General features: G+C 37.6%; 1 protein-coding gene across 1 annotated transcript; it reads left to right on the forward strand.

Moving 5' to 3' along the window:
• Positions 1-1,585: 1,585 nt before the first annotated feature.
• On the forward strand, positions 1,586-2,467 carry LOC308416203 (small ribosomal subunit protein uS5-like; the record flags this gene model as incomplete). The annotated part of the gene is made up of 1 exon (XM_080911121.1): positions 1,586-2,467. The coding sequence occupies one exon, from the start codon at positions 1,586-1,588 to the stop codon at positions 2,465-2,467; it is 882 nt and encodes a 293-aa protein (XP_080767247.1).
• Positions 2,468-16,693: the final 14,226 nt, after the last annotated feature.

Raw genomic sequence — 16,693 nt, forward strand, 5'->3', positions numbered from 1 at the left:
TAATTTTTCGAGAGAATTTGTTTTATTTTGACATTTTCATACATAAGAAGTATGCTCTTCGGTATTAGTTATCTCATTACCCTCATACCCGTCAACAACTTCTATCTTGTTTATTCTTATTAATAATTTCTCTATTGCCACGTATTTTCTATTTGAGTCAAAGGAGAATTAATGATTTTATTTTTTTGAAGATATGTTATAAGTGTTTGCCACATTTTGTATTTATAAATGTTAACATAATCTGATATAGTAGTAGGACAACTTTAGAAGTCTAATATGTATAAAAATGAGTAACATAGTTTTGTAATTTTTAAGTTAAATTCTGATTGTTTCTGAACATTGTTGAATATATAAGATAACTATAGTTATAGAAATTACAATGTTTATTTAGATTTAAATATTCATTTACTACAATGCCCTAGAAGGTTTAATTCATTATCCGACAATGAAATTTACTCAGTATAGGGAATTCACATAATTAAATAGCCAACTGTGTTTGAAATATTTAACAGTGCTTAATAAAATGTGTAAAGTGAAAAAAAAAACAAATAGGACTTCATGAAATTGCAAAGATTCTGTAAGGCCAAAGACACTGTCAAAAGGACAAAACAGAAAACAACAGATTGGGAAAAGATCTTTACCAATCCTACATCTGATAGAGGATTAGTATCCAATATATACAAAAAACTCAAGAAATTATACCCTAAAAAATATAAGAATCCGATTAAAAAATAGGGTACAGAGCTACACAGAGACTTCTCAGTGGAATAATATCGAGTGGCTAAGCAGCACCTAAAGAAATGTTCAACATCCCTAGTCATCAGGAAAATGCAAATCAAAACAACCCTGAGATTCCACCTCACACCAGTCAGAATGTCTAAGATCAAACATCAGGTGACAACAGATGCAGGCAAGGATGTAAAGAAAAAGGAACACTCCTGCACTGTTGTAGTGATTGTAAAATGGTACAGCCACTCTGAAAATCAGTCTTGTGGTTCCTCAGAAAATTTAAAATACTACTACTTGAGGATGCAGATATACCACTCTTTGGCATATACCCAAAAGTAGCTACAATATCTAACAAGGACACATGCTCAACAATGTTCATAGCAGCCTTACTTATAATAGCCATAAGCTGGAAATAACCCAGATGTTCCTCAACAGAGAAATGGATTCAGAAATTTTGATGCATATACACAATGGAGTATTACTTAGCTATTTAAAACAAGTTCAAGAAATTCCTAAGCAAATGTATGGAACTATCATCCTGAGTGAGGTAACCCAGTCACAAAAGAAAAATCGTGGTGGTATGTACTCACTTATAAGTGGATACCAGCACCCCCCCCCCCAAAAAAAGAGCTCGAAATACCCAAGAAACCATCTGCAGAACTTATGAAGCTCAAAAAGAAGAAAGACCAAAATGTGGATGCCTTAGTCCTTCTTAGAAGGGAGAATAAAACAGGAGGAAATACAAGGTCAAATAGAGGAGCAGTGATTGGAAAAGAAAGATCTACAGAGACTGCCTCACCTGGAGAACCACCCCATATGCAGCCACCAAACCTCTTCTTCTTCGGGAAAACACCAAATGGCGGATGACGCCGGTGCAGCGGGAGGGCCCGGAGGACCCGGGGGCCCAGGCTTAGGAGGTCGCGGCGGCTTCCGCGGAGGATTCGGCAGCGGTCTTAGGGGCCGCGGTCGTGGTCGAGGCCGAGGCCGTGGTCGAGGCCGCGGGGCTCGTGGAGGTAAAGCTGAAGACAAGGAGTGGATCCCCGTCACCAAGCTGGGCCGCCTGGTTAAGGACATGAAGATCAAGTCTTTGGAGGAGATCTACCTGTTCTCCCTGCCCATTAAGGAGTCTGAGATTATCGACTTTTTCCTGTGTGCATCTCTAAAGGATGAGGTTCTGAAAATCATGCCAGTGCAGAAGCAGACCCGGGCTGGCCAGCGGACCAGGTTTAAGGCTTTCGTCGCTATTGGGGACTACAATGGTCACGTTGGTCTTGGTGTTAAGTGCTCCAAGGAGGTTGCCACTGCCATTCGAGGGGCCATTATCCTGGCCAAGCTTTCCATCGTTCCTGTGAGGAGAGGCTACTGGGGGAACAAGATTGGCAAGCCCCACACTGTCCCATGCAAGGTGACAGGCCGCTGTGGCTCTGTGCTGGTGCATCTCATTCCTGCCCCCAGAGGCACTGGCATTGTCTCTGCTCCTGTGCCCAAGAAGCTTCTGATGATGGCCGGTATAGATGACTACTACACTTCAGCCAGAGGCTGCACTGCCACCCTGGGCAACTTTGCCAAGGCCACCTTTGATGCCATCTCAAAAACGTACAGCTACTTGACCCCTGACCTCTGGAAAGAAACTGTGTTCACCAAGTCTCCTTATCAGGAATTCACTGATCATCTTGTGAAAACCCACACCAGAGTCTCTGTTCAGAGGACCCAGGCTCCAGCTGTGGCTACCACATAAGGATTTTTATAAAAGACAAAATAAATGAACCAAGTCTGTTAAAAAAAAAAACCAAACCCAAGCACTATTGCTGATGCCAAGAAGTGTTTACTGGCAGGAACCAGACATGGATGTCTCCTCAGAGGCTTTCCCAGAGTCATACAGACACCGATAAGGATACTTGCAGCTAACCATCAGACTGAACACGGGGACCCCAGTGAAAGAAGTAGAGAAAGGACTGAAATATCTGAAAGATTTGCACCCTCATGGGAAGAACAACATTGTCATCAGCCAAGGTGCTGAGGTGGAGAGGGTGACTGTGAGAGGGAGCATCTTCATGGAATCAAGTTGAGCGGGAGGAGGGAGAGGTGTGAGGGAGAAGGGTATAGTATTTAAAATGTAAAGACAAAGAATATCCAATAAATTGAAAAAAAAGCATCATGAATTTTGCAGACAAATTAATGTAACTAGAAAATATCATCTTGAGTAAGGTGACCCAGTCCCAAAAGGACATGCATGGTATGTACTCACCAAAGAGAATTAGCCAACAATTCAGAATACCCATGACAGACCCCACAGACCCAAAACATTAAATAAAATGGGGATCCAATGTGAGGATGTTTGAATTCCACTTAGATGAGGGAGAAAAATAGTCATAGGAGGCAGAGGAAGGGAAAGGTCTGTGTGGCTATGAAGAGAGCTAGGGGAATAGGAGAAAGGGGCCGGCATGGGGAGAGACAAGAGATAGTCCCAGAGCCCAGGTGAATGAATGGAAATATGTAGCTGCCAGGAGTCAGGGATGGAGGGATTCTCTAAGAAATCCCAGAGACCTAGGATGAAGAGTAAAGGCAAGTGACCTTAGCAAAAACACTCAAGAGTTGGGATCTGGAACCTGAAGAGACCACCTCCAGTAGACAGACAGGACCCTGAGTAGAGAGATGGGGACACCAACCTACCTACAAAACTTTTGACACAAGAAATGGTCCTGACTCAAACAAAGGGCAGGGACAAAGAAGGAGCAGAAACTGAAACAATGGCTGACAGTGACCGGACCAATTTGAGACTCGTCCCATGGGCAGGTACCAATGCCTCACACTATTAATGATGTTGTAGTGGACTTTCAGACAAGAGGTTAGCATAACACCCAGAGTCTCTGCCCAGCAGCTGACTGAGATAAACACAAGTACCCGCAGACAAACATTGAAGGGGGCCAAACACCCCTGTGGAAGAGTAAGGAGAAGGAATAAAAGACCATAATGAGATGGAAACCTCACAGAGTCAACTAACCTGGATCCCTGCGAGCGCCCAAAGACTTATCCACCAGTGAAAGAGAATATACAGGATGGCCAAGGCTCCAAAGCATAGGTGGCAGAGGGCTGCCTTCTGGCATCTTGGGAAAGGATGTGCCTAATCCTGCGGAGACTTGATACACCAGGGTGGGAGGACAGGGAAAGTGGGCTGCCCTCTCAGAGAAAAACAAGATACCAGAGCAGGGTGCAACATTTGGGAAGTAAATAAATAAACAAAGCAAAGAGTACAGGGCAGTAAGTAGAAGAAATCTACAAATGTTGAGAAGCCCAAAGCTGAGGGGGACAGAATGTTATATTCCCAAAAGAAAACCACCAAAACTGGAGTTTGGAAGATAAATTTGAGGGAGGCTGGAGACATTTTTCCCCAAGACAATAAGAATGAGAAATGAGCTTCTGAGTGGAAATGGACTACTGTGGTTTATAAATAACTTAAATGTTTCAATTTAGACTATATGGGTACATTGGAAGAAAACTATAAAAAAATTGAATATAGAGGAGCTTCAAATACTCCATAAAACCTTAATAATTCATTTGGAGAAAAAAATACATTCCTGTGAGATTTGTGACTGAAGACATTTGATTTGAATGTGCAAAAATTTTTGGCTCCACACTTAGTTTATGAAATGAATTCAGATATTTGTCTTTAGAACAAATAATCAACTTCATAAGTAAAGTGTGTAGATTAACAGGGGGTAAGGAAGGCATTTGGCTGTCCCCAGAGGAGAATCCATTTTCTTCTTACTAGCATTTGGTCTGGATATTTGCACAACTGCTGTCTAGAGTGGCCTTTGGGGCTCAGCCCACACTGGGAAAAATGGAGTAAAGCAGTTTTGTCCTTTCCTGCTGACTCCACTGTACATAAGATGACAACCTCTACAAACAATAGTGTTGAGGACTTGACAAGCTCTGAACATAAAAGGAAAAAAGGACTTGCTATCAAGTCTTCTTACTTCCACGTTGGAACAGTGTATAAATTTGGGGAGTAACAGCAAAAGAAAAATTAGCATAAACAATAAGATGTAAGGAAAAATAACTTGCATAATAATGGGTTAATCAACAGACAACCAGGTAACTGACACTCCCCTTTCACTTGTAGAAAAAAACAGCATTTCTGAAAAATGGACTTTGACTGAGAAATGAAACTAAATGTGTCTATTATATAACAGAGTGTGTGTGTGGTGGGGGTGAAACGAAATGTCTCTATTCAGTATCAGAGTGGGAGTTGGTCTATAAAATAGGAGTTAATTAGTAACTGGTTTACAGGGGGGGAGGTGGGAAGAAGCTGAAACTATATTATATTAGTCTTTCTACAAGGCTGACTGATTAGAACTAAAACTGTCTTTGGAGAGCTGGAAAGCTGTATGTGTTTTATAGTATTCTAGTCCAGAAATTTAGAATATTTTTATTTTTGTAAAAATATTTTTAGAGAAAATATTGAATCTATACAAAAGTTAATTATCTCACTCAGGAAGGAAGTGCAGTTTATAACACAGACACCAGGTAAGGCCCAATTTTCTTTGCTAACTATTAAATTTAAAGTTAGATTTTGTTATGTCTACAAGACCTATAACCAGAAAGGGGGCTATCATTTGAAAAAACAATTAATGAAATCATAAAAAAAGATTATTAAAAAACAAAACTGTAATAAATCTTCCTCAGACTATATTTAGCTACAAGATCTTACACAAGGGACCCAAAAGCAAAACAAAACCTCTGTGAACAGGAAGGAAAGGGAGGTGCCTGTATCTGAGTGGGATTTAAGTCCCCGACCTCATAGAGCCTTATCTGAAGACAGGGAATAGTCTTCAAGAGGACAAGTAAGTGAAAGGAGTGAAATGGGTAGACAGGTAAGTACAATTTTGTAAAGACTTTGTAGTGGAGATGACACAATTCTGTCAAACTGTGTATAGCTGCCAATTAGTTCCTAGGGTTTTCCTTTGTCCTTTGCCACCTGTGTTATCACTGAATGTGGATTTGTGCTTATACAAATTTTTATTTGTGTGGTTTCATTTTAAACCCCAAATAAATGCTTCTTTATGTGGAAAAAAAAGAATTCTGCACTAAAACCATCTGACCCTGGGCGTTTTTGATGGTGGGGGGAGTATTCTAATGACTGCAATTATTTCTGTGGGGGTTATGGGACATTTTAGGTGGTTTATCTGATGCTGATTTAACATTGATACATGGTACCGGTGTAAAAATTCATCCATTTCATCCAGGTTTTCCAGTTTTGCTGAGTATAGACTTTTGTAGTAGGATCTGGTGAATTTTGGAATTTCCCCAGTTTCTGTTCTTATGTCACACTTCTCATTTCTGTGCCCTCTCCTTAGTCTGGTTAAGGGTTTATCTATCTTGTTGATTTCTCAAAGAACCACCTTCTAGGTTTGTTGTTTCTATAGTTGTTTTGTTTCTTCTTGGTTTACTTCAGTCCTGTGTTTGATTATTTCCAGGAGGTTTTTTTTTTTTTTTTTTTTTTTTTTTTTGTATTTGCTTCTTTTTATTCTAGAGCTTTCAGATGAACTGTTAAGCTGCTAGTGTACAATCTCTCGAATTTATTTTTGGAAACACTCAGAGATGTGAGTTTTCTGCTTAGCACTGCTTTTATTGTGTCCCATAACTTTGGATATGTTGTGCTTTCATTTTCATTTAATTCTATTTTTTATTTTTACACTCAGGATTTTATTCCCCTCCTGGTCTACCCTCCTACTGTTCCACATTCATGCCTTCTCTTCGCCTCCCGTCTCCATGAGGATTTTCCCACCCTGCTCATTCACCAGACCTCTAAACTCACTGGGGCTGAGTGTGGGGTCTTTCAGAGGGCACTCATAATAGGTGAGTTTTATGAGTGCTCCAAAGCTTTAGTAATGGTGTCAGGACTTGGCACCTCCTCTTGAGCTGGATCCCCTATTGGGCCTGTCCGTGGACCTTCTTTTTTTCAGGCTCTTCTCCATTTCCAACCCTGCAGTTTTTTTTTTTTTTTTTTCAGACAGGAACAATGAAGGGTTAGTGTTTTGATTGTGTGATAGCAAGCCCATTCTTCACCTGATGCCCTGACTTTCTGCTGGATATGGGATCTACAAGTTCCCTCTCCCCACTGTAGACATTTTCTCTAGGGTCTTCCCCTTGAGTCCAAAGAGTCTCTTGCATTCTGGAGGGTCCTCCCAACTACCCAAGGTTATCTGTTTTCACTCTTTCTGCTGGCCCAAAGGGCTTCAGCCTCCCTCCTTTCCTCCATTCCAAAAACCCTTTAATTTCTTTCTTAATTACTTCCCTGAACAAATTATCATTTATCTGATAGTTGTTTAGCTTCCACATGTATGTGGCCTTTCTGTTGTTTTGTTGCTGTTGAAGCCTTAGTCCTTGGCGTTCCAATAGAATACATGAGATTAATTCAATGTTCTTGTATCTACTGAAGATCGTTTTTTATCTGAGTATATGGTCAATTTTTGAAAAGGTACAATAAGGCGCTGAGCAGAAGGTATATTCTCTTGTTTTAGGGTGAAATGTTCTGTAGATATCAATCAAATCCATTTGTTTCATAACTTCTTTTAGTTTCACTGTGTCTCTGTTTAGTTTCTGTTTCCTGATCTGACACTGGTGAGAGTGGGGTGTTGAAATCACCTACTGTCATTGTGTGAGGTTCAATGTGTGCTTTGAGCTGTAGTAACATTTCTTTGACAAATGTGGGTGCCCTTGCATTTGGAGCATAGAAGTTCAGAATTGAGATTTCACCTTGGTGGATTTTTCCTTTGATGAGTATGTAGTGTCCTTCACCATCTTTTTTTGATAATTATTGGTTGAAAAAACATTTTGGGGGGCTGGAGAGATGGCTCGGCGGTTAAGAGCACTGACTGCTCTTCCAGAGGTTCTGAGTTCAATTCTGAGAAACCACATGGGGCTCACAACCATCTGTAATGGGATCTGATCCCATCTTTCTGCTGTGTCTGAAGACAGCTACGGTGTACTCATATACACTAAATAAGTAATAAATAATTTTTTAAAAAGAATATTTTGTTGGATATTAGAATCCTGGTTTTTTGGGGGGGACTATTTGCTTAGATTTTTATCTATTCTTTTACTTTAAGATAATGCCTGTCTTTGACTCTAAGGTATATTTTCTATGTGTAGCAATTGCTAGATTTAGTTTATGTACCCAGATTGTTAACCTATGTGTTTTCTATTGGGGAGTTAAGGCCATTGATATTGAGAGATATTATGGAACAATGATTGTTTTTTTCTGTTGTTTATATTCTTGGAGGTGGAATTACATTTTTGTGTGTTTCTTCTTTTAAGATTGTTGCACAGTTTGCCTCCTGTGTTTGAGTTTTCCTTCTAATATTATCCTCTTTAGAGATAAGTTTGTAAAAAGACACTTTTTAAATTTGGTTTTGTCTTGGAATACTTTGATTTCTCTATCTACGGTAATTGTGAGTTTTGCTGGTTATAGTAACCTGGGCTGACATTTGTGTTCTTTTAGTGTCTGTATGACATCTACCCAGGATCTTCTGGCTTTCAGTCTCTTTTGAGATGTTTGGTGTAATTCTGATAGGTCTGCCTTTATATGTTACTTGACCTTTTTCACTTATTGCTTTCAATGTTCTTTCTTTGTTCTGTTCATTTGCTGCTTTGATTATTATGTGATGGGAAGTAATTTTTATCTGGTCCATTAAATGTAACACAAATGTATGACTTTCCATACTGTGATTACTACTAAAATATAAATTGTATCAGCAAGAAAAATAATTTAGAATGGTGACATACTGTTTATTATCTCACATTTTTAAGCAATCTGAGAATGCTGAGATAGGAATGTAGCTCACTGGTAGAATATATTTTAAGCACACACATGATCCTGAATAAAGATTGGAAGGTGAAACTTAGGGAATTGTATACCAACAACATAATTCCTAAGTACAAAAACCTAAAGTTTTACTATTTAGTTTAATAAAGATATGACAGAAATCATTAAAGACTTCTAGGAAATATGTCTATGTCACAATGACAAGCTCGCAGTAAGAGAATCATGCTTCTGAAAGTTATGATTCAAACACTGTGTGACCGGCTAATTGCTTCACAGTTAATTCGTTCCTATTATGCTAAATAACTTTATATTACTAAGGATGGGCTGGAGAGTTGGCTCAGAGATTGAGAGAACTTGTAGTTCTTTTAGAAAATCTGGGTTCAATTTCTATCACCCACATGGTGGTTCTAAACCATCTGTAACTCCAATCTCAAGAGATGTGGTGTTCTGTTTTGACCTCCACAGGTACCAGACACACATGGGGTACACACACATTCATGCAAACAGCATGTATAAATAATAAAATCATAAAATATTTCATAAATCAATTTAATAAAATCTAATTATTACATGTAATCAAAGGTTTTTTCTCTCTTACAACTTTATTTTGAAAAAAGGGATGCATATAGAGATTTTTAAAGGCATTTTGGCATAACACTATATGAATATTTTTTGTCAGTACTTAATTCTTTTAAAAGTTTGATAGCATGCATTGAAATCCCACTAGTTACCATAAGCATAAAGTAACATGAAAACAGTTTTCTTGGTGAGTATAGATTAAACATAATGATCCTTGAATACCAAATAATACCTCGTTTTTATTCTTAGCTCTTGGATTATTAATGATTTAAGGTTCAGGTGTACCATACTCTGAGAGGGTGCTATACATTTATTGTTTTCCTAAGAAGGACTGAGGCTTTTATTTTTTGGCCTTTGTTTTTCTTAAGCTTCATATGGCATAACTAAAGTTTTTTAAGATAATAAGAAAAGTATATTTTCAATCTTTGAAGATAATTATGATTTTGTAAACTATAAGAATTTTGTTTTAAATTGGAAAGGAAGAAGTCAAAATATCACTATTTGCAGGTGATATGATAGTATACTTGAGTGACCCCAAAAATTCCACCAGAAAACTTTTATAGCTGATAAATTCATCAAAGTGAACAGATATAAAATTTACTCAAACAAATCAGTAGCCATCCAACAAAATGGGAATGAATTTCAAACTATATATCTGACAAGCAGTATGTTTTTAATAAAGAACCCAAATAACCAATTAGGAAAAAATAAAATGAACTAAAAATTTGAATTATCATTTCCTAAATAAAAACATATGAATGGCTCATATATTTGTGGGAAAGTATTACCATTTGTCAGAGTAATTAATACACATAAAAGTCACAGTGAGAAAAAAAAAAAGAAAAGAAAAGAAAAAAACCATTGTGCTCAATTCTTACACACCAAGAAAACTTTGACTAATTCCAGGTTACATCCTGTTTTACATGTACTTTATGCTTATTGTAACTAGTAAGATTTTAATGCACACTATCAAACCTTTGTGGAAAAAAAGCCAAGCACTGACAAAAATGTATTCATATACTTTTATGCAAAAATGCTTAAAATTTGTTTTTATCTTTGTTTTTTAAAATGAAGTTCTTCAAAAAAAAGTTGGCAGTGAAATAATACATCAGAGGCATTTGAAATTTTGATATACAGTATGAATTTCTGGAGTAGTATTGGGTTTTTTAATCTAAACTAATTTTAATATAATATAAGGTAATTTTTTATAGAAACTACTAGTTTATAACTTAAAAGACAGAATGTAAATATTAACCACTTAAAAAATTGTAGTTCCTTCTCTGGGGAGTAAGTTACATTATGTTACACATGAGGAAATATTACAACTTATATTTAGATGTTATATAATATAATTACTGACCTAACAGCAATCACTCTGTTAAGGAGGCACAGGTTTGTTTCACAAATGGATCTTTCAACAAGATAGAGATGTACAGTATCTTCTTATTGTATTTATTGTAATCCAAATAAAAAATTAACTGCCTTGAAAAAAGTCAGAGTGAGGAAACAACTCATTCCACTAAAAATGGCTGTTACCAATAAATAAATATATAATACAGGGCTAGAGAGATAGCGCATGGTTAAGGGCATTATTTGCTCTTCTTGTGGTTTAAATTCCAGCTTATACGTGTCAGCTAATAACTGCCTATAACTCTAGTTCCTAGAAATCCAATGCCCGACTTCTAGGTTCCACATGTACCAGTCACCAGGCATCCACTTAATAAACAGACATACATACAGCCTAACACCCACACACAGAGAAAAGAGAAACTTTTAAAAAATAATATTAACAATTACTAGTAAAGATATAAGAGAAACTTGAAATTTGGTAGGAGAGTCAATTAACACAGTCATTACAGATAAAGTATAGAGCTGCAAATATACTAACATTACAGCTAATATACAGCTGTGTTTCTGCTGAACATATAACCAAAGAAAATGAGATCACCACACAACAAGATATATTAATTATCCTGTGAAAGGCAATCCAAATAACAATAGCCAAAATATAAAATAAGCCAGATGTCAAAAAAAGAAAAATACTCATCAAGAAAGCATAAAATCCTCTAATTTGTGACAATGTAGACAAACCTAGAGGGAACTTTGAAGGTTGAAATTTGTCAAAGCACAGAAGAAAAATCCCTATATATTCTCTCTTAAGTGGAATCTTGAAAGATTGACCTCATAGAAGTTACTATTAGTAGGAATCTCAAAGAAAGAAAGGTTTGGCCAATGGGCACAATTTGATAAGCAGAATCAGTTCTGATGCTTTATCATTTGAGGGAATAGTATGTTCTGGTGACCAATTCTACTGCAGAATAATTATTATATTATGCATCTCAAGATAGTCAGAAAAAAAATTTAATTGACTCAACCATTAAAAGTCAAAACAATTTAAAGTATCAGGTCCACTAATAACTATGAATTGATCATTATTCAATGTATATATGAATCAAATTATGCATGGATGCAACATACCAATCAAAACTAAATAATGAATTTTTGTAACAAATACTCCTCTATAAAAACATCCAGTTCCACTTTTCACAAATGCCAGTGTTATGGTGGTGATGATGATTTTCAAGTAAAATGAATAGTGTCTGTAGTGGTTTAGATAAAAATGGCTGCCATAGACTCATAAGCAGTGGCACTATTAAGAGATGTGGGCTTGTTGAAGTAGGTGTGGTCTTATCAGAAGAGGTTTATCACAGAAGGTGAACTTTGAAGTTTCAGAAGCTCAAACCTGGCCCAGTATGTCATTGTCCCTTTCTGCTGCCTGCAGATAAAGCTGTAGAACTCTCAACTGCCTCTCAAAGACCATGTTTGCCCCTATGTCACTATGGTGATAATGGACTAACCTCTGACCTGTAAGCCAGGCCCAATGCTCTCCTTTCTAAGAGGTGCTGTAGTCGTGGTGCCTCTTCACAGGGATAGAAAGCCTAACTAAGTACTGACATTTTACTAATTCACAATTAAAATGAGTACACAAAATAATACAAGAGATTTCAAAGTCATAAAATTGATGTCAGCTAATTATTTCAGAAACAGAAGCTATTAAGGCTTGATATTAAGTCAATTAATTAATTTCAAATAAATTACTTTTATTTTTAACATTTCCTGAGGGGTCATATCGAGAAATAAAAGGTGTTTGACTAAACAGTATTTTGGAGCTTAGGTTAAGTAATTCTTCAGAGAATAATTATTCCTCATAGTACTCATTTTGTCAAACAGAAAAATAATAAAAAAGTTTCTTTATCTCTAAGTAATTAGCCAGCTTAAAAAATTCTGTTATTTATCAAGATAATTCCTATACTTTCTTTTTTTAATAAGGTTATATATAAGTATATATGTAACAATAATATAGGAAAAGAGGTTATTAATTTGAGGAGATAGGAGAGAAACTGGGAGAGGCTGCAGGGAGGAAAAGGGGATGTGATACAGTTCTATTTTAACAAAAATATATTCTTTTTTTTTTCTTTCACCAAGTCTGTGGGTTGTTTCTGGGGTGTACAGAGCTTTCAGGGGTTAGTATCCCATTATCAGTGACTGCATATTATATCTGTTCTTTTGTGACTGGGTTATCTCACTCAGGATGATATTCTCTAGATGCATCCATTTTCTTGAGAATTTTGTTAGGCCATTGTTTCTGATGTCTGAGTAGTACTCCATTGTGTAAATGTACCACAATTTTTGTATCCATTCATCTACTGAAGGGCATCTGGGTTCTTTCCAGCTCCTGGCTATTATAAATAGAGCTGCAATCAACTTTTTGGTGCATGTATCTTTGTTTTATGTTGGAGCATCTCTGGGGTATATGCCCAGAAGTGGAATAACTGGGTATTCAGGTAGTACTATGTCCAATTTTCTGAGGAACCGCCAGACTGATTTCTAGAGTGGTTGTATCAGTTTACAACCGCACCAATAGTGGAGAAGTGTTCCTCTTTCTCCACATCATAGCCAGCATCTATTGTCATCTGTGTTTTGGATCTTGGCCAATCTGACTGGTGTGAGGTAGAATCGCAGGGTTGTTTTGATTGGCATTTCCCTGATGGCTAAGGATGTTGAGCACTTTCTTAGATGTTTCTCAGCCATTCAATATTCATCGATTGAGAAATTTTTGTTTAAGTCTGTACCCCATTTTTAATAGGGTTATTTGATTCTCTGGTATCTCGCTTTTTGAGTTCTTTGTATACCTTGGATATTAGGCCTATATCTGCTGTGGGGTTGGTAAATATCTTTTCCCACTCTTTTGGCTACTGTTTTGTTTTCATGATAGTGTCTTTAGACTTACAGAAACTTTGCAATCTCATAAAGTCCCATTTGTTAATCTTTGACCTTAGAGCTCAAGCTATTGGTGTTCTGTTCAGAATATTTACTCCTGTGCCTATGAGTTCTAAAGTTTTCCCTACTTTCTCATCTAATAGTTTCAGTGTACCTGGTTTAATGTGGAGATCTTTGATCCACTTGCACTTGAGCTTTGTACAAGGAGATAAGAAAGGGTCTATTTTCATTCTTCTGCATGCTGAGTGCCAGTTTGTTGAATGGGCTGTCCTTTTTCCATTGCATGTTTACAGCTTCTTTGTCAAAAATCAGGTGACCATATACGTGAGGGCTCATTTCTGGATCTTCTGTTCTATTCCATTGATCCTCATGCCTATTTCTGTACCAGTACCATGCAGTTTTCAGCACAATTGCCTTGTAATATAGCTTGAGGTCAGGGATAGTGATTCCTGCAGATGTTTTCTTGTTGTTGGGGATGGATTTCACTATTTTAGGTCTTTTGTTATTCCAGATGAAATTGCACATTACTCTTTTCAACTCTGTGAAAAACTGGGTTGGTATTTTGATGGGGATTGCATTGAGTCTGTAGAATGCTTTTGGTAAGATGGCCATTTTTACATTGTTGATCTTTCCAATCCGTGAGCATGGGAATTCTTTCTATTTTCTGAGATCTTCCTCGATTTCCTTTTTGAGAGGTTTGAAGTTCTTGTCACACAGGTCCTTCACTTGCTTAGTTAGAGTCACACCAAGGTATTTCATAGTTTTTGTGACTATTGTGAAGGGTATCTTTTCCCTAATTTCTTTCTCCACATGTTTGTCCTTTGAGTATAGGAAGGCTACTGATTTGTTTGAGTTAATTTTGTATCCAGCCACTTTGCTGAACTTGTTTATCAGCTGTAGGAGTTTTCTGGTGGAATTTGTGGGGTTGCTTAAGTACACTATCATGTCATCTGCAAAGAGTGATGTTTTTACTTCTTTCTTTCCAATTTGTATTTTTTTGATTTTCTTTTGCTGTCTAATTGCTCCGGCCAGGACTTCCAGTACTATGTTGAATAGGTAGGGGGAGAGTGGGCAGCCTTGTCGAGTCCCTGATTTTAGTGGGATTGCTTCAAGTTTCCTACCGTTAAGTTTGCTGTTGGCTGTTGGTTTGCTATATATTGCTTTTATTATGTTTAGGTATGGGTCTTGGATTCCTGTTCTTTCCAAGACTTTTAACATGAAGTGGTGTTGAATTTTGTCAAATGCTTTCTCAGCATCTAGTGAGATGACCATGTGGTTTTTTTTTCTTTGAGTTTGTTTATATGGTGGATTACATTCCGTATGTTAAACCTTTTCTGCATGCCAGGGATGAAGCCTACTTGATCATGGTGAATGATCGTTTTGATGTGTTCTTGGATTCGGTTTGCAAGGATTTTGTTGAGTATTTTTGCATCAATGTTCATAAGTGAGATTGGTCTGAGGTTCTCTTTCCTTGTAGGGTCTCTGTGTGGTTTAGGAATGAGGGTTATTGTAGCCTCAAAAATGAGTTAGGTAGTGTTCCATCTGACTCTATTTTGTGGAATAGTTTGGAGAGTATTGGTATTATGTCGTCAATAAATGTCTGATAAAATTCTGCACTAAACCCATCTGGACATGGGTTTTTTTTGGTTGGGAGGCTTTTGATGACTCCCTCTATTTCTTTAGCTGTTATGGGATTATGTAGATGGTTTACCTGGTCCGGATTTAACTTTAGTACCTTGTATCTGTCTAGGAATTCATCCATTTCCTATACTTTCTTATATCTATGTTAGATTTTTGATTACGTTAAAAACAAAGTTCACTCTGATTTTACTTAATAAATACTATGTCATAGAAATATGTAATTTTATTTGGTTGTTGTTGTATTATTCCTTTTATGTTGTCTTATTTTCTTTATAGGATGACATCATGTTATGTAGCTCAGGCTGACCTGGAATACATGAAGTATCCCAGTCTGGCCTAAAACTGATCATCTTCACACTTCAGCCTTTTATGTGCTGTAATTACAGGTATGTGCCGTCACCTCCTGGTTAGTTTGGGTGTTTTGTTTGGTCTTGTTCTTTTCCTTTCTGCTACATTAGTGTAGTCAAATGGGTTTTGGAAATTTTATGCTTTCTTTTTATTTTATATTACTTTGGCTTGCTTGAGACAGGGTCTATCTACAGAACCCTGTGTTATACTCTGTGTGGGCTCCCACACTGCTCCTCTGAGAAAAGGTAGCTTCAAACTGCTGCTTTCAGGCAAGGCAGTTTCTGGAATGCTCTGCCTTTCCTGCAGCAGTTCATGCTGGGAAGCATGGGAACAAATCCCAATGGGGTGCTGCCAGGCCTGTGAACTCTGGCAGGTCAAAGTTCAGCGGAGTGTGGAGATTAAAGCCCTGCTATTAAACCCAGCCTGATGATTTGGTGGCAGTGAGAAGCAATAAAGCACTGGAATAGAGTTTTCATAGAGGACAAAGAAGCTAGGACCACAAAGGAGATAGGATCAAAGAGAAGGTTTCAATGTGTGTCTTTATTTTTGCACATTTCTCTCCTATGTTCTGTCCTTTTTAAACAGCCTGGAATTCAACTCTCCACTTTTCATTTGCTTGCCTCTGAGATTGGCCATAGATGTATTTCTAATGTGTGTGGGGGGGGGGGTGTATGTGCAGGGGAGGGATTTAGAGAGTGGCTGATCTGGCTAGAGTCTATGGCACTGTCTCCTGTAAAGGCAGGGTTTGGGGCATTCCTAGAGTCTTACACATCTGCATCACTCTGGGGCATCCAGGCAAAGTAGATTCACAATCAAAACTTCAGAAAGCACCTATAGGTTTATGATTATTTGCATAACCAACTTCAGGGCTTCAACATTTTTGACTATTTCAACCTTTTGTATTTCCAACTTTTACCTTTCTGCCCCATGGCCTTGCCTGTCCTGAAATGTACTATGTTGACAAAGCTGGCCTCAGACTCATAGATCTGCCCGCCTCTGCCTCAAGGTGCTAGAATTAAAGGCATGTTTGACTATGCCACACTGGATCAAGTTTTGTTTTGTTTATATTTTGTTTTGATTTTAACTCTTCCCTTGTTTTTTCATAATATACTTTGTTCACATATCCCAGTCTCAGCTCCCTGTCCATCCAATCATCCCAGTTATGCCCTTACAAGTTCCTGCCACCATTATCTGCCCCCCAATCCTTAGACAAGGGTCTGAGCTGTGGGTAGTCAAAGGAAGACTAAACAACTGTTTTCCCACTATGGCCCAACACAGCAATCCAGG

The sequence above is a fragment of the Micromys minutus genome (assembly GCF_963924665.1).
Source record: "Micromys minutus genome assembly, chromosome: 2".
Taxonomy (NCBI): Eukaryota; Metazoa; Chordata; class Mammalia; order Rodentia; family Muridae; genus Micromys; species Micromys minutus.